Source organism: Manis pentadactyla, chromosome 1 (assembly GCF_030020395.1).
Source record: "Manis pentadactyla isolate mManPen7 chromosome 1, mManPen7.hap1, whole genome shotgun sequence".
NCBI lineage: Eukaryota > Metazoa > Chordata > Mammalia > Pholidota > Manidae > Manis > Manis pentadactyla.
This window is the reverse complement of record NC_080019.1, coordinates 234,094,998-234,113,175: the sequence shown is the minus strand read 5'-3', so window position 1 is coordinate 234,113,175 and position 18,178 is coordinate 234,094,998. Positions and strand designations below refer to the sequence as shown.

The 18,178-nt window shown below is 54.6% G+C and overlaps 1 protein-coding gene across 8 annotated transcripts in view; it reads right to left on the bottom strand.

Annotated features, from left to right (window-relative positions):
• The window catches only part of POC1A (POC1 centriolar protein A), a 72,910-nt gene that overhangs the window by 40,636 nt on the left and 14,096 nt on the right, over positions 1-18,178 (bottom strand). For 4 of the 8 annotated variants that reach the window (XM_057486869.1, XM_057486868.1, XM_057486874.1 and 1 more), the window contains exons 3-7: positions 11,075-11,159; positions 9,940-10,111; positions 9,367-9,546; positions 8,089-8,196; positions 7,151-7,266 (exon numbers count right to left, since the gene is read on the bottom strand). In XM_057486869.1, coding sequence (XP_057342852.1) covers positions 7,151-7,266; positions 8,089-8,196; positions 9,367-9,546; positions 9,940-10,111; positions 11,075-11,159 — 661 coding nt within the window. Of the gene's footprint in view, positions 1-7,150; positions 7,267-8,088; positions 8,197-9,366; positions 9,547-9,939; positions 10,112-11,074; positions 11,179-13,673; positions 13,981-18,178 lie in introns of those variants that run through there. The other 4 variants (XM_036877932.2, XM_057486864.1, XM_036877924.2 and 1 more) reach the window with 4 other exon arrangements.

The window sequence follows — 18,178 nt, the reverse complement described above, 5'->3', positions numbered from 1 at the left end:
TGTGTGGGTCCTCAGCTCCCGGCTCAGCACCTGACACTGGGTGGACTCAGAAGGCAGTGGGTGAGTGGATGCGGTGCCCCAGCAAGCCACCCAGGACGGCAGTGTGAGGGCCAGCTGCATCACAGCTTCTCAGAGCAGCTGTAGAAGATGCCAGGGCCTCTGTACCCATCACCACGGGCCTGGTGAGGGACCCCGTGGGGCTGAGACAGCCATGACCCTGCCAAGGCAGACTTGCTGAACATGTAAAAGCAAATTCTAAAGCCAACCCTTCATCCTGGCACTCTGAGGCTCCCAGCCACGGGTGGGCCAGTGAATGCAGCCACCACGGAACAGCCCTCAGCAGGTCCCGTGGCTGCACAGACCCCTCAAGACACCAGGCTGGCTGCAGTGCTGATGCCCCTGGGGGGGTGGATGCATGGTCCCAAGCACACCTAGGGAAAGCAGCCAGGGCCTTACATAACACAGCATTATGCCTGGCCACTCCAGCCAGCAGGAGCTCCCCTGAGGGACAGCCTGGAGAGGGCTCACAGGGTTTCCACAGCCAACTCCTGGAGGCAGAGGACAGACCCCCACAGCCTGGCACACTGCCCACACTCGAGGCCATGGGGGAGGGGACCAGCACCCTCAGTGTTTACCAAAATTTGGGGCATGGCGTGCAGAGGAATAAAGCCATAGCCGATGCCAGCAGGAATAAAATGGACACTACCCACAAGCCAGAGCAGAAAGAACATTAGTAACACACAGAGGGAGACCATCACTGCTCATGCGCAGAGGGGCGCACCTAGTGTGCAGGCCCGCGGAGGGGTGGGGATAGAAGCTCCAGATGGGGAACAGGGTTCATCTGTGGGGAGGACAGGGACAGGGGACTTGTCATTCTACGTACTTGCAGAATAGTGTGACCATCAGGATCCAGTCACTGTGATTACACAGCAGAGTGAAGCATGGAAAGTGAAGGTCTCCTGCCCCCAGCAAGAGCACATTCCGCTCGGGGGCAGGAAAGCATGTCTAGCCCATCGTGGTCCTGCAGGTCCTTCAGCCAGTGCCTCTATAGGCTGAGCGGCCAGCGACGCTCTCCAGAATTCGGGTTCGCATTGGCAGTCAGGTGGGGTGGGAGGGGGACAGAAACCATGTGAAGTCCCACGGGCAAGTCTCCCCCTCCACCACAGCAGGGAAGCCCGAGCAGTCCCCAGGGCCTCACCACGCCCCCGTCTACCCTTGGGCCTCTTTAAATGCCGCTTCAGGCACACCTGCCTCCAAGCCATGGGGCGCGCCATTCCCCGTTCCGCAGCCCCTGGCAGCCAGCAGGGCATCGGTGCCACCCGCCCCAGCTGAGACACAGCTAGCCCAGCAACAGTGGGCAGGGCATTGACATCACATCAAAACCTCCCACCGTGCCAGACCCACCCAAGGGAGGGCCTCTTCCCCAGAGGAGGGCCCCACAAGCCGAGCACCGACAAATGGCAGGAATATCAAAGGTCTCCTCGCTGGGTGGGGTCATCGGAGACGTTTACTCCAGAAGAGGGCTCAGCCAGGCATGCCAGGCCGCTGGGGATGCACCAGATCCAGGACCTCCTCGCCTCTCCCCACTGGCTCTACTGCCCCATCCACTGCCCCTGCCAGCCTAGGGCAGCCTCGCTGGCTCTGTAGGGGCAATAAGGCCATTCCAGGGAGGTCTCCTCATAACAGTCATCCCTACATGCCAGTCCTCCATGCAGACTGGGCTGCCGCACAGAGGGTGAGCCTCTTGTCACAAAGCCCTGAGCAGTGACTACTCATTCATGAACAACCCACGTTTCTTCAAGCCCCAAGCTAAAGGCCCTCTCTTGCTTCCATGCAGTGATAACAGATGGCAGACTGCCATTTGGGTGCAGCTGTGGGCCCCTGGCTATTATCCCCCCACCCCACCTCTACCCCAAACAAGGGACTCCAACTCAGGCTCAGATATATACCAACGTCAAGATTCTACAGGTTACCAGGAGTCCAGAGAGGGATTGCGGCTGCTGCAAATGCTACCCCTAAGCACTGAGAACTGGCCACAGCTTGTGGGCAGCAAGTGGCCTACAGAGACACCTGGGTACCTATGATCCACTCTGCCCACACAGCTCTGCATGTAGAAGCCCTCACCAAACCTGGCCCACTGCCCGATGGGCTCCAAACTGGCCAAGGGATCCAGAGCAACCCCAGGTGCCCAAGTAGGGGGTAACTTTCTGGGGCAGGCCATGCCAGGGCCAAGCCCCCCCCGCCATTTCCAACAAAGGGCTTGGCCCCCTTCATACAGGGTAGGTTGTCGTGATGCACCCTCCCAGTGACACGTGGCTTTGGGTTTACAAAGGGCTATGGATTCATACAATGAAGGTGCTCTGACGTCAGCAGCACAGGACATTCAAAACCTTCCTCTTTGCTATGAACAGAACTGTCTCCAAAGGAAAAATTCAGATGGCCAACAGGCACATGAAAAGATGCTCCACATCACTAATGATCAGGGAAATGCAAATTAAAAACACAATGAGATATTACCTCACACCAGTTATGATGGCCAACATAGAAAAGATAAGGAACAACAAAGGCTGGCAAGGATGCAGAGAAAGGGGAACCCTCCTACACTGCTGGTGGGAATGTAAACTAGTTCAACCATTGTGGAAAGCAATATGGAGGTTCCTCAAAAAACTAAAAATAGAACTACCATTTGACCCAGGAATTCCACTCCTAGGAATTTACTCAAAAAAAACACAACTTCTCAGATTCAAAAAGACATATGAACCCCTATGTTTATCGCAGCACTATTTACAACAGCTAAGATATGGAAGCAACCTAAGTGTCCATCAATAGATGAATGGATAAAGATGTGGTACATATACACAATGGAATACTATTCAGCCATAAGAAAGAAACAAATCCTACCATTTGCAACAACATGGATGGAGCTAGAGGGTATTATGCTCAGTGAAATAAGCCAGGTGGAGAAAGACAAGTATCAAATGATTTCCCTCATTGTGGAGTATTAACAAAGAAGCAAAAATAAAGGAAAAAACAGCAGCAGACTCACAGACTCCAAGAAGGGACTAGTGATTACCAGAGGGGAGGGGTGGGGGAGAACGGGTGGGGAGGGAGGGAAAAGGGGATTGTGGGGTATCATGATTGGTGCACATGGTGTTTGTGGGGTCACAGGGAAGACAGTAAGTCAGCTAGACAAGTAGGGAATCTGTGGCATCTTACTACACTGATGGATAGTGACTGCAATAGGGTTTGGGGGGGGACTCGATAATAAGGGTGAATGTAATAACCACATTGTTTTTCTTGTGAAACCTTCATAAGAGTGTATATCAACAATACCTTAGAGAAAATGATAGATTAAAAAAAAAAAAACTTCCTCTTTGCAAATGTCATATAAATTGCCCACTTAGGATGGTGGTAATGGCTCAATAAGCTGGCCAGACCAGGTAGGATAGTGCACCGCCCCCCAGCAACATTTTTGGGTCAAAATACCATGCAAAGGGCACAGGCCTGCCTACTGGCTGGCTACACAGCTGCCTTAAAACTCTCTGTGACCATAGCTGGGGCAGGGTGAGGCTCCAGGGATGTGCTAAGGACAGGCAGACAGAGCACCTGGGCCTCTGAGCTCTAAGTGGAGTTCCTGGAGGGGTCCAGGCCAAGCCTTCCCAGGGGCCTTGGGGAAGTAAATGGCTAGAGCCCACACAGTATAAGGAACCCAGTGTGGGATGGTGGACAGACGATGGACTCAAAGGCCCTGAGATGGAGACCCAGATTCATAGCTTCTTATCTGTGTGGCCGTGGGCAAGCCTCAAACCCCCATCTATGAAATGGGGAGCAGCTTGCCCTGCTGGCCACCCAGGCCTGTCACCAGATGACGGACCTGCATGTGCCTACACACTGCAAAGTATGCTTTGGGTTCCGGAACCGGTGTTTGCAAAGTCTTACCGTGGGTTTGGAGCACATGGAGCCTAACACACCTCCACAGGACTGGCACTCCCAGGCCCGGCAACCCCACAGACTCCATGTTGAGCTGGGAAATCAGAACTGCTCCTCACAGTGGCAGGCCAGAGCCAATAAACTCCTTGCCTGAAGCCAATGGCAGCAGCTGCCTGCTGGAGCGCAAAGCCACATTCCACACAGGACAGGAAGTGCCGTCCATGAAGTGTGACCATGGGGCAGCTGAATGTCCCCTGCAGAATCATGAACCAGATTCTCAGAAGAGCCCATCAGCCTCATATGCCCAAAGCCGACTCAGGAGTGCCTGGTGCTCATCTAGCCACCAGGAGACACTGCAAGTCACTGTGTCCTTAAAAACTTTCCCCTGGGTTTCTTAGGGCTCAGAAGCAGAAATCAGCCCAGGCACCTCCTGCCAGAGGGCTGGGAGCCCTTCCTGAGGACTCGGCCTCCACACAGCTTCCCTGCACCTGTGCAGATGGGGAGCAGCTGCTCCTCCAGGTCTGGAGAGCCCCTCAGACAAAGGTTCAGGCATGGAGCTCTCTAGAGAAGCCGCCAGACGCAAGCAGACCTGGCCAGTCCCTCCGGCAACAGAGGGTGAGGGCACGCCCCAGCCAATGAGGCAGATCCGCTTGGCTCTCCTTGAGCCAGAGGATGAGCCTAGAGGGGGTGGGATATGTCTGTTGCCCTGGAAGTACCCACCATGCGTACGCACTGGGCAGGGCACACGGGGGAACCCGGTTGTTTATGGGGTATCCAAGCCCCCCAAAGCCTCAGATCTATACTAGGGGTGGCTTAGGAACAAGAGGCTGCAGACTCACTGAGTGGCTCTTCACTAGAGAAAAGGACATTGGCAGAAACCCACTGAAATCTCTCTGCAGAGCCCATCAGTCTCACACACTGCAGGTCCCCTCAGGAATTGGCCCTGATGCTGTCTGAGGCCACCCAGCCTGTCCCTAGCCTTGCCAGTCACTGACCTGGCACCCCACCCACTGCCAAGCCTGCTCCCTCAGGAACCCCGGGGCCTCTCCCCTGCAACCCCCTCCCCTTGGCGGCTCCATGTCACTCCACCTCCTGACCACCCTCTTCATTAGAGTCAGTGCTCCTTTACTCCCGGGGCTCTGCCCTCCAGTGCAGGGGGGGGAGGGCACCCCCTCAGGGGGAGGCCCCCCACTCACTCTGTCTGCTTTGTGGACCTTTCCTTCCAGGCTTCCTACCCAGGAGGGCTCTCAGCACTACTGTCCTCTCTGATGCCCACACTAGTACCAGAGCTGACCCAGCACAGCCGGCCAGGCTGCATCTTCAGGACCTGGTCCAGAATTTGGCATTCAAGGGCCTCCCTCATGGGTACCTGCTGCTTGCAAACATCAGCCCAGGCTGCTGACCCATTAAAGGAGCGCCTGGTCTTTCCCAGGGTCACCTATAGACTCTCTCCTCCCAGTGTCAACTCCCACATAACACAAACCATGTCCCCAGTACTTCATTAGAGTCCTTATGGGTTCTCCCTCACATCCTCACAAACCCTGTAAGGGAGGCCTGACCACCATCCCCTTTACAGACAGGAAACAGCCAGTACCCCTGACCACCGCGCTGCCTCACCACCTTCCCTGCCCCTCCCTCCCTGTGCAAGCCCTCCCTCCTGGCCCCACTCAAAGGAGGCCTTCCCTCCAGCACTCGGCACCCACCTGCCACAAGCCCAGCCAGCTGGGCAGGCGTGCCCACTCTCCACCCTAGCCCAGCCCAGAGTGGGAGAAAGGCACCTGAAGGTGCGGAGGGAGAAGTGTGGGCTCCACGCAGAGGGCAGACCCCACTGCTGCTTGGTTCTAGAAGCTCTGAAGCAGCATCAGGCACAAACCCCAGGAACCTGTGGGGAGAGAAGGGTTCTTGCGGCTGGCCCCTGCCACCTAGTGGTGGTGAAGGGTAGTGCGGGCCTAAACCAACAGGGCAGGTGGCAGACCTGCCTCCTGGCCCCAGGACTGGGACTCACCCAGCACCATCAGCACAGGATGCACACCTACCTGGGGCCTGCTTGGTGTTGGCACCTCCAAGTGCTTGGCGGGACCATCACCTGTGAGACAGGCCCCATCCATGTTCCAGGGCCCAGGACATCAAGTGACCTGCCCAGCGTCACAACCAGGAATGCTGAGGCTGGCTGAGGCTGGCTGCAGAGCACACCCTTCACCGTGCTTTGCAAGACCAGGACCCACTCCCCCTTCTGGGAAATCTGCTCACTTCAGTTACCCCAAGAAAGTGCCGTCCTCAAACGTCCGCCAGGAGGAGCTGCAGAGGCATCAGCAGAGCAGCTCTGAACCAGGCCCTACACCTCTGCCCCAACAAGACCTTCCCATTTTCAGGTGTTAATTTTGGAAGTGAGTCCATGCACTTTAACTTAATCCCAAGTCAGTGGCTGCAGGTCTTCAAAAGACCTTAGTCCACATACCCGCCTGCTTCCCCATCCCTCCTGCGGCCCCTCCCCAGCTCCCTGCCCTGCATCCCATGCCCACACCAGGTGACTCTTGGCCCTGCTCAGTTGCACCTGCTCTCGCAGAGCCCCAGACCCCAGTACCTGAAGCTGTCTCACCCTAATCACACCCCAGTCTGCCCCCAACCCTCGCCCACCTGCAGCCTGACACTGGCCCATGTCAATGCCTGCTGCCTGCCTTCCAAGGGCTATGATGAAATGGGACACAGTCCCTGGGCTGCCCTGAGGCTGGTGCCTGGCTAAGCTGACCCTCCCTCTGGCTCATGGCTCCACCTCTGTGAGGGGCACAGTGGGACCTTGGGTGGCTAAAGTCCCAGCAACATTGACCTCTTTTGACAGACTTGCCCCCTTCACCATAGGTCAAGAGTTGTCACCTTGGCCCTGGAGGGGAGTGGCATGGGCTGCCCCTGAGAAGTGGCCCTCGGGAGGAGCCCAGGCCAGAGACCCACAGGCACTCCCCATCTGGCCCTGCAGTATGCATGTGACTGTCAACTCATGAATGGGCCCCACGAGGTGTGGTAGATGCCAGGAGGCAACACCATCCATCTCCTGGCCAAGGTTCCATGCCAAGATAACCACAGACTACCCACCCCTGTTGAACCCAACACACCTGGGACATCCCCCACTGACCAGGGCCATCTTCAGGCCCATTTAAGCACCACAGCAATGAGCCAGACAGCTGGCCCCACTGTCCCACCACAGCTGCTCGTGGACACTCACACTGATAATGCTGCAAGAGCCGGTGCGTCCGCACATCCCACACCTTCACTGTGTTGTCCATGCCCGCGGCAGCAATGCATGTGCCGCTGGGGTGGAAGTCCACGTAAGTGACAAAGCTGGAAAGACAAGGGAGCACGTGCTAGAGGAAGGCTGCTCTGGCTCAGAGCACTCTCCCTGCTGCTCAACTGCCCCCTCAACCCAGAAGACCTCCCTTCTGCCCCATCTCACTACCAGGTGGCCCAGGGAGACCAAGGAGAGGGTGGAGAACAGCGGCTATAGTGCCCTGAGGTGGACTGCCAGAGGCAAGTCCCAGCATCAATCAGCTTCGTGTACCAGCAGAGAAGTGGGCAGCAGGCTGCTCCAGGGCTCTCAGAGTCAGAGCCGTAGGCAGGCCAGGCCGGGCCAGCAGGGCCCCAGGGCCACCAGCTCACCTATCTCCTCGTATACCCACAAGTGACAGGCTGGGGTCATGGTCAGCCCAGGAAGACCTCTCACCTGGGCTCCCAGTCTGAGGGCAGAAGCTGGGGTCCATTAGGAACCCAAGACGGCTAAGTCCCCGCTTGAGGGCAGGCCCCCCACTGCCGTGATGGCACAGCACATGTGAAGAGCCCACCCACCACGAGAACCTGGTAAGCCCTTCACTGATAGAGTCATCACCATTGAAGTGACACGCTAACATGATTTTGGGGATCTGGGCTCAGCTGCTTTCAGTCAAACGTGTCCCAACTCTGTGAACTAGAAAGTGAATGGAAAAGGGAGGCCCCAAAAAAGACATGCTTTGAGGTCAAGCGCGCCTGTTATATGTGGAGGCAAGGGTGAGGCTGAGCCTTCCACCCACACGGGAAGAAGTACAGCCCCCACAGAAGGCCCCTGGGCCTGTGCACACCTAGGTCCGTGAGTTGGAGTGCTGCAGGTAGAAGGCAGGTCTGGGGACTCACCCGCCATGCTCGCAGTATGAGTGGACACACTCCCGGCTGGCCTTGTCCCACAGTTTGACAGTCTTGTCATCGCTGGCAGACACAATGAGCCGCCCGTCAGGGGAGAACCTGAACCAGGTTGGAGACACATCACACCACCTGCCACAGGCACCACACACTGTCCTCCACAGCCACCTTCATGCATTGCCCACTGAAACCAGCCAGGGCCACCTGCCCTGCTCTGACCCTGAGTGACCCTGGGCAAGGGGCTTTCCCTCGGGACGATGGGTAAGACTGGTGCCCACCCAGCAGTACACAGGGAACAGCACCATGCACTTAGGGCCCCCAGCACTGCCTGTGGCCTTTGGCAGTGTCCACATTGCCTCCCAGTGCTGTCAGCATTTAAAGCAGCTGGAACCTGTCCTTTAGCATCATTATCCTGTTCGCAGGCCCCCCAAGGCTACTTCTGACTCTGAGAATGAGTCAATAAGACACCTGCTCTCTGGAGTCTGACAGTGAGGCCTCCTAGGTAATCAGGGGCCTCCCAGGAGAAAGGAATTGGGTGCCCTAGAGAACAAGTAACTTGCACAGGTCCCCAGAACAACACTGCAACAGTGCCTGATGTCTGACCCCCAGGGATTCCCAGCATCCCCAGACACCCCCCAATCTCTTCCTCCGGGGCAGACACTTGACATGTGATATCTCTGCTGAAAAGAATACAATAAGCTGGAAGTAGGCACATCGGTGCCTACAGTTCTTGGACCTTGTAAGGTCCCCAAGGCACTGCTCCCACACCAATGAAGGGTCGACCCTCCTCAGAAGCCTGGGTGCCCACCTGATCAGGGTCTATAGCAAAACCCGCCTCTAAGAAGCTGACGTGGACTAAATCCCAGCTCAGCCACTAAGTCACCATGTGCCCTGGGGCAAGATACTGCACTGTTCACTGTGAAACAGAAACGATAACCCCCAGCTTGCAGGAGCGCCACAAGAGACAGAGGGAAACAGACAGCGGTGGCAGTGACGCTTCTTGCTGCCGCTGTTCCCACTGCTAACCAGTGGCCCCTTGGACTAGCTCTGGCTGCAACAGATGTCAGGCAGCCGACCGTACCTGGCGATGGATGAACTAGCTAGTCATGCAGCAGCTCGTGGAGCTTCTCAACAACTTACAACCTAAGAGCCTCTGTTCCCATTTCACAGATAAGGAAGCCAAGGCTCAGGAATATTAAACAGTGGCCCGGGGCAGCGCCTCTGTGCCCCCAAACCCGTCGCCCTGAGGTCTCCAGGCAGGACAATGCTCACTTGGCACAGCGGACCCAGTTGATGTGCTGGCTCAGGGAAAACAGGAATTTCTGGCGATGAGTGGCCCACACCTTGACTGTCTTGTCATCAGATGCTGTCACGAGGGACTGGCCATCACTGCAGAAATGGACGCTTCTCACTGTGGCCGTGTGTGCACGGAACACGGTTGACTCGCCTTTGCTGCAGGCACAAGTATCCAGTCAGCAAACCCAGAACAGTGACACGAGGGCCCATAAGCACACGGACGCTCTTCCCACCCCTCAGGAGCCCCTCCCAAAGTCAATGCAGACCTGAGCACAAGCCCCAACAAAGGGAGCCAGAGCCTCCCCAGCAGGCGCAGAGCGTGGCCTTCCCCCCACCCCCTGCCCCACCCACGTGGATGATGGCAGGTGGATCCTTTTCCAGATGGCTGGGGCAAGCCAGAAGCCTCTCCCCAACCCCGAGGGAAGGGCCCCCACTGAAGCCCCAGCTTCTGACAGCACCTCCCACTGCGACCAGTCCAGAGCGAAGGTGTGGACAGCTCTGGCACCAGGGCTTCAGACACACACAAGCCCCTCCCAGTCTTCAACTCACACGTTGGGTATCCAGATGCGGACAGTCTTGTCTCGGGAGCCTGAGGCAAGCAGGTGTCCCGAAGGGGAGAAGTTCACACACGTGACAGCGTCTTTGTGGCCCACAAAGCGGTAAGCACGTGACTGGGGCTTCATATGCCAGACCATGAGGCATGAGTCCATAGAGCCACTGGCTGAGGAGAGGTAGGGACCCCATAACCCTCAGCTCCAGCAGGTCTCAGGCCTCCACCAGGACACTGGGGTGGCAGGGTCAAGGGAGCAGCATTCCCTTATCCTTCCCCATGAGGAGAGGCCACACTTCCAGTGACTGTGAGCAGGGAAGTCTATGGGCTGTCGACCCTCCAAGCAGCAGCCCACATGGGAACCAGATCAACAGATGCCCTTCACATGCCAGCCCTGGGCTACAACCGCAGGGGTCTCTGGGAAAACTCATCCCAGTGGGGTCCCTGAGAATACTCCTCCCACATTAGGCACTGAGAGGGTCCAACTCAATCAGATGTCTAGAGGAGGTCCCCAAAACGACTTCAATTTCCTCTTAATCTACTGCAACCCCCAGGTCAGCAACCTCTGGCAGGGGACCTTGACCGGAGGATGAAGGAGAACCTCGTCCACAGAAATGAAAAAGCCACAGCTATGATAGCTGTGTCTGACCCCCAGGCAGCCACGGAGCAGTGGTACTCAGCTGCAGCATGCAGGTAGCAGGTGAGGTGAGAACCTGGGTCTGGTCCCCAGCCTGTTACTAGTAGGATCTTCAATAAGAAGCTGCTCCCATATTACCGGGGGCAACAGAATCAAAGCAGACACAAGGAAAAGGAACCACTATTTGGGGCCCATTCCACAGGCCAGACCCAAGCGGTGGCTGGGGTGTGCAGGGAAAAGCCCAGAACCCAGTTCAACCTTTAAATTTAAAGGCTGTGGAATGTTGGCAAAGCCCCCAACCTCTCTGAGCCTCACACTCTACATGGAGAATGGAGCTCACAAAGCCCAGTGCCCAGAGAGCTGGCCAGGTGTAACAAGATGCAAGTCTAGACAAAGCACCTGGGTCCTCACTGTGCCCTGCTACCCCCACACCTCCCAGGTAGAAACAGCTTTCTCAACTCATAACCTAGTGCCTAGGACAAGATGCCTCCTCTTACCAAGCTGCTTCATGTTGAGGCTGAAGTCCACACAGGTAACTGCATCTCGGTGACCCTTAAAATGCCTCTCCAGCGAGGGGTCCTCCTGGGGGAGAGCCAGGGTCAAATGTGTGAAGCTTGGATGAGGAAGGGGCTTCCCCAGGGCCAAGACTCTTCCTATAAAAGCCAGGAGGGTTTAAAAATGCTCAAGGCAAGATCTTGTACATAGAAAACCCTCAGCAAGCCACTAAAAACTATTAAAATGAGTTCAGCAATGTTGCAGGATACAAAATCAGTATTCAAAATCAATTTTATTTCTGTACCCCAGCCTAGAGGAGGTCCCCAAAACAGACCAAAAATGACTTCAATTTCCTCTTAATCTACTGGAACCCCCAGGTCAATGAACAATCCCTAAAAAAGTAAGATAATTACATTTATCACACACTAAAAATAATAAATACTTAGGAATAACTTAACAAAAGAAGGGCAAAACACGGCAAAAACTACACATCATTGAAAGAAATTGAAAAGGACAGAATGGAAAGACATCCACATCCGTAGTTTGGAAAACTCAATACTGCTAAGACACAATACTCTCCAAATTGATCTGCAGATTCAACAGAGTCGCTATCAAAATCTCAGGTACCATTTTTGCAGAAATTGACAAACTGATCCTAAAATTCATAGGAAAATGTGAAACAGCCAGAATAGACAAAAAAATCTTTGAAAACACACAAAAAAACAGCCACTGTAGAGAAAGTCTGGCAGATCCTCAAAAAGTTAAAGTTATCAAATGACCCAGAAATTCTAGGTAAATACCCCATTAAATCATGTTCTCAGGAAAAACTTGTACACAAATATTCATAGCAGCATTATCCATACTATACAAAAGGCAGACAAACCTACATTAACCATCACAGATGAACGGATAAATAAAATGTAGTACAATCACACAACATAATAGCATTCAGCAATAAAAAGGAACAAAGTACTGACACAGGATACATGGTAGATGAACACTGAGGACATGACACTAAATGAAAGAAGTCAGATGCAAAAGGCCACGTTTTGTCTGATTGCATTTATATGAAATGTCCAGAATAGGTAAGTCTATAGAGACAGAGAATAGATTAGCAGTGCCAGAGCCTGGGGCAAGGGGAGAAATGGGGATGAAGGGGAGTGACTCCTTAATGGGTATAGGTGTTCCTTTGAGGGTGACATAAATGTTCTGGAATTAGTGGTGATGATTGTACAACATTGTGAATGTACTAAAAACCAATGAACTTTATATTTTAAAGGGGTGAACTTTATGGTGTGAATACCTCAATAAAATCATTCTTTAAAAAGAACCAATGAGAGAAAATGGGGCCTTTCGGCATCCCCCATCTCAGATCCTGTACCCTCAGCCCCACTGCAGACTGGACAGGGAACCCAAAGGTCAAGATCAGCCCTGGACAGCTCCCCGGGTGGGGGTGGGGGACATCACCACCATCTCCACTCCACCCAGGGTCAGAGGAGCAGTCTTACAGGACACCACTCAGGAAAACATGTAGCTAATATTGCAGTGATTCCCTCCGCCGTACAACAGCAGCTCATGTCTTAGTACTCGCAAGAGTTATATCCCAGCTATGAAAACATCAGCCCCTACTCCAAACATCAGAATCTCAAAGATGCATTTTGGGTGCACCAGGAAGCCCAGCAAAGTCTCCTCTTGAGAAAAAAAGTTACTGGGGCAGAGAAAAGCCACCACATCCACAGCAAGAACAAAGGCCCCCTGGCCTTGGGCCCAGCTCCACCCTAACACACCTGCCAGAGCGCTCCTTTCAACAGGAGAGGGAGTGGCAGCTGGGTGAGGGTCCCCAAGAGAGCAGCAACTGGCCCTGAGCCCTTCGGATGAACGGGTAGAACAGTGCTCACCTCTAGGCTCCCTAGGCAGAAGCAAGTTCAGGACCACCACTGACCAGAGGGCCCCTGAAATCTCCCAGCACCCTCTCCCCGATTCTGTGGTTCATCTCCTCCAACGATGGTTTACATATGGGGGAAAGGGGAAGGTGGTACTTGTCGGAAGAGCACTAGTCGGGGGTCAAAAGGCCCCATCCCTGTCTCGGTGTCCAAGTCCCCAGAGACGGCTGCAGGGGCCCAACTCTCAAGCCAGTCAGAAGGCCAATCAGGTCCGAAACAACCCTCAGAGGGGGCCTTTGGAGTGCTCCCCTCTGGCCTCTGGAGGAACCTGGGACCCAGGGCATCCCCGGGGCCTGGTGTTGCCACCCGTCGGGGCAGGGTGTACCCTCAGCAAGCCCCCACCCAGCCACCCCGCTGCTCAGGACGGCGGGGCGGAGGCCAGAGAGGCCAGCGCGGGCCCAGGTCACGCCTCCAGTCAGACCGACCTAGCGTCTCCCCACTAGGACGCCAGCCCGTGGGCAGGGGCCGAATGGTTCCCCTGGGGGCCCGAAGAGGGCCCGGCCCGCCGGAGGCGCTCACCAGAGGCCCCGGCCCAGCGCCCGCTCAGACGGCACACGGAGGAGAGGGCCGGCTCGGAACCCGGCGTCCCACCACCCGGGCCAGGCGCCCAGTCCCCCCGAGGGAACGAGGCGGGAGGCAACTGCCAGCAGGAACTTACAGGGCAGGGCGCGGCCATGGCGGGACCGGGCCCACGGCGCGAGGGAGCCGACCGGTCAGCGGCTGTAGTCGCGGCCCGTTCAGTTTGCGCGCCCCCAACCGCCGCCAATAGCAACGCCGTCGCGGTGCCGCGCCCCGCCCACTGCGGTTAAAGGAGACGCGGAGCCTCGGTTTTTTGTCCCCCGGACCGGAAGCAGAGCGGTCTGGCCGGCTCCGCCAGGTCCGGCCACGTCCGACCGGCACCGTCAACGACCTCCACCCACCGTCGCTCATCCCCTGAGAAACTAAATAGCCCAGGGTGAGCGATTCGCCCCACCAGCTCATAGCCCGGCGAACGAGACGGCGAGCACAGTCTTCTGGGAAACGCAGTTCTAGGCGACCGCCTCCGGGGATCCGGAGGACGGCAGAACTACACTTCCCAAGATGCTCTGAGGGCACGTCCGGATTCACCAGCCCCGGGGGAGAGTGGAGCATCCCGGAAGTGGGGCACACGTGAGTGTCCGCCAGCAGCGCCCTGGGGGCCAGGTTGTAGCTCAACACACCGATAGGCGCCAGCTGTGCGCCCCTTGGGGATGGCTTAAAGGGTTCGCTCCTCCGAACGCGCTTAAAACAGAACTCTAGTCACATCTATGGAGTGGAGAAACCTAGGTTCGATTCTAGCTGTCACCCTGCTTCACTGTATGACCTCGGGAAAAACACCTCCGCTTCGTGGGCCTCGGTTTCCCCATTTGTAATATGAAAGAGAGTGATGCAGCCTGGCCCTCTCAGGACCCTTCGGCCCCACAACCGTTATGAATTACATATTTAAAAGAGGAGGCACTCCAGAGGCCTGGCCACCAGAGGCCGTCCCTGCTCACTTTCTGCTGTCAGGGGGCTGTCCCTAGACCTTTTTACACACACACACCCCCAACCCCACTCCAGGCGGCCTCCCAGCCTGGAACTGACCTGGACCGGATGTTTTGCAAGATTCAGGGACCTTACATCGCCTCCCCTGGGTGAACCAGGTTGGCCAGACTCCAACACTCATTAGGATCTGGCCAGGCCCAGAGGTTTCTCACTACAACCTGAGATCTAAGATGGGATTTACCTGGACCGGCAGACCAGCACCCAATTAAGTAAACTCAGAAACTGGCACATACAGAGAGCTGGCAAGTATAGCAGTGGATCTCTCCTTTGGACTTGGAAGGTCTAGGGCTAGACGCAAGAAATAAAGATAAATTTAACCCCATCTTCATTGTGATTTGGCATAGAATTAATTCCTTTATGATAGAAATGTTCAGGCTCATTTAACGTAGATGCTGAAATTCTCTGTAAAACAACAAGCATAGTATCAATCACACACACCCCATAATTGTTCAACCCTTTTCAAAGGACACTTTTCAAGCCTCCTCACCAACATCCACACCTTACTCAGCTATCCATTCCTAGGAATTTACCCTAAGAATGCAGGATCCCAGTTTCAAAAAGACATACGCACCCCTATGTTTATCGCAGCACTATTTACAATAGCCAAGATATGGAAGCAACCTAAGTGTCTATCAGTAAATGAATGGATAAAGAAGATGTGGTTACATATACACAGTGGAATACTATTCAGCCATAAGAAGAAAACAAATCTTAGCATTTGCAACAACATGGATGGAGCTAGAGGGTATTATGCTCAGTGAAATAAGCCGGACAGAGAAAGACAAGTATCAAATGATTTCACTCATATGCGGAGTATAGGAACAAAGCAAAACCTGAAGGAACAAAACAGCAGCAGACTCATGGAACCCAAGAATGGACTAACAGTTACCAAAGGGAAAGGGACTGGGGAGGATGGGTGGGAAGGGAGGGAGAAGGGGAAAAAGGGGCATTACAATTAGTACACATAATATAGTGGGGGGGCACAGGGGAGGCAGAGAAGCACAGAGAAGACAAGTAGTGATTCTATAGCATCTTACTACGCTGGTGGATAGTGACTGTAATGGGGTATGTGGTGGAGACTTGATAATGGGGGGAATCTAGTAACCACAATGTTGCTCATGTAAGTGTATATTAGTGATACCAAAATAAAACAAATAAAATAAATGAAAAAAAAGCCAAGGAAGAAAAAACTAAATACAGAAAAATATCCATTAGGGTTCTTTCATTGTTGTTGGATGGTGGGGTTTTTTTGTTCTGTTGTTTTGCTGTTTTGTCAGTTTTGGTTATGGAATACCCCTGGTCGACAGGAGCACATAATCTACAAAACTGAATTTAGAATAAACCTTCTGTAAAATGATTTTCAAATAACAGGTTTGTTCAAAGGGAGAGGTGCTGGAAAATTTTACTCATCTTTCTTAGTCTTTCCAGATCCCACTGTCTCTACACCCATTAGGGAGGAGAAGCAGGGGATGCTCCACTGCCTCTTCCATTAATTCTCAAAAAAATGCAAAGAGGTCGATTCTTCCAACCACACAGACAAGCCAGGACCCACCCCCTGGCCAACCTGCATAAACCAAGATTGGTGCCTCCGCTTTCTGACTGAGCAGCCCCCACCCCATGCCACCCTTATCAGATCAAATTTCATTTCTGACTAGGACCTCCATATGGGGGTGGGAGGTGCTGGAATAGAACTTTGTGAAGCCCCCCTATGGCAGGGATGTTTCTGTCCTGGTATAAAGCCCAGAGGCAGTCCATCCTGCAAGAGCCTCTCACCCTGTCACTGCTCCCAGACCACAGAGAAAAAAGGATGCAAGGCAGGAATCGCACCCATCCACATGGCCCAGTCCAGCCTGCGCGGGAAAGCCCCGTCAATGCAGTCAGCCTGCACTGTGGCCTGGGCTTGACCCTCTGAGCTGAACAGCTCAGAGCTCAGCCCAGGGTTGGGGAGATCTAGGGGTGAATCTGGCTCTGCTACTTCCAGGTTGGTTGACCTAGCAGGAGTCACGCCATGTCTCAAAGCCTTCGTGTCCTTAATTGTAAAATAATTATAATATACCTGCCACAATAGGGAAGGAAGGATTCCATGAGCTATTAAATTGTGTCAGAACTTGACACTGAGCAGCCCTTAACACATTTGGCTTTCTGCTAGGGCCTTAGTCACATCCCGTGTGTCCTCTGCTCTGACGACCAGCCGACAGCTCTCTACTTCTCCTCCCACCTCCCCCCGCCTCTGCTCCAGCCACACTGGCCTTCTTGCTGCTCCTGGAGCCGTGTGCTCCCTTCTCAGGACTCTTGCACTGGCTATTGTCCCTGAGTCCACTTGCCTCGACCCATCACTTCCATCAGGACTTTGTTCAAACGTCATCATGTCAGTGTGGCCTTTCCTGACCATCCTCCTCAATATGCCAGGCCACCCTCCCTTTACTCTGTCACCATCTGACCCAGGGGACATGTTGGTTCGTTCCCTTTTTTCCAAGGAAGTCAGCTCCAGGAGACAGACAAAACCATACTCCTGAACCCAACACAGGGCCCGGCCACAGGGAACATTGCCAGATAGATAAATGATTCATGACAAGATTGCTCATTGATGGTAATGGGGTCTGTGATGGGCAGGCCTTGTTCTCAGCTGGACAGAAAGGGCAGGGATCAGAGTAATCAGGAGAAATTTCTCTGAGGGGCAGGAGCTTTGGAGCGAGTGGGGGCCTATGTAGGCAGGAGAGAAGAGGAAGGATAGTTCTGGTGCTGGCAGCAGACCAGGCCAAGGTCTGCGGACAGGACTGGGCGTAGAGTATCTGGGGAGCAGGGACAAAGTAGGGGGGCTCAGAAGTAGGGCCTGATTATGAGGCCACAAATGTAGGCAAGAATCAGGCATTGGTCTCAAAGGATCAGGGGGCCACATGTCTCTTCTTAGGGCTGAGGTGAGTCAAGAGACTCCCATGGTAGCAGGTCTGCCATTTGGGGGATCCTACCCAGCAAGTCCCATTGCAATTCTGGGCCTCAGAAGTGCCCACTGGGGAATGGGCATCCCCTGCATATCAGCCTCCTCTAATGGTAGGCCACACCCCAAGGCAGGAAGAGGTCCAATGGAGACACAGGCTTCAACCATGGCCAGCCCTGCTCCTCCATCCAACAGTGGCAGCCATGCTGGTAGGAAGCCCACCCTGGGTGGGGACAACGGGGAGCTCCTCTGGGCAAGCATCCAGCTTAAACCTGTCCTCCCCCTTGCAAAGAGTAGACAGCATGACTGGAGCTGCCACGGCGATTCCTGGGGACAGTAATGTCAATGGACTGAGACCAGTTTCCAGGAGTGAAGAGCTGGCCAGTAACCACAGTGCTCACTAGGCACCCAGGTCCGATGGGAAGGCTCTGTATGCCAAGTCCCCCCACCCACGCTCTCCCTTCTATAGTCCCCAGCAACCCTGTGAGAGCTGGGCCTCCATTTCACATTGTCCAGGGCAGCCCCACTGTGATGCACAAAGCTGAGGCCTTGCACACATGGGCTGGGGAGGGGGGACAAATGCTCACAGGAGGTCTGAACCCAAAAGCTACTGACCTTCCCAGTAGATGATGTGATGGGGCTTCAGAGAAGCAGTTCTCAGT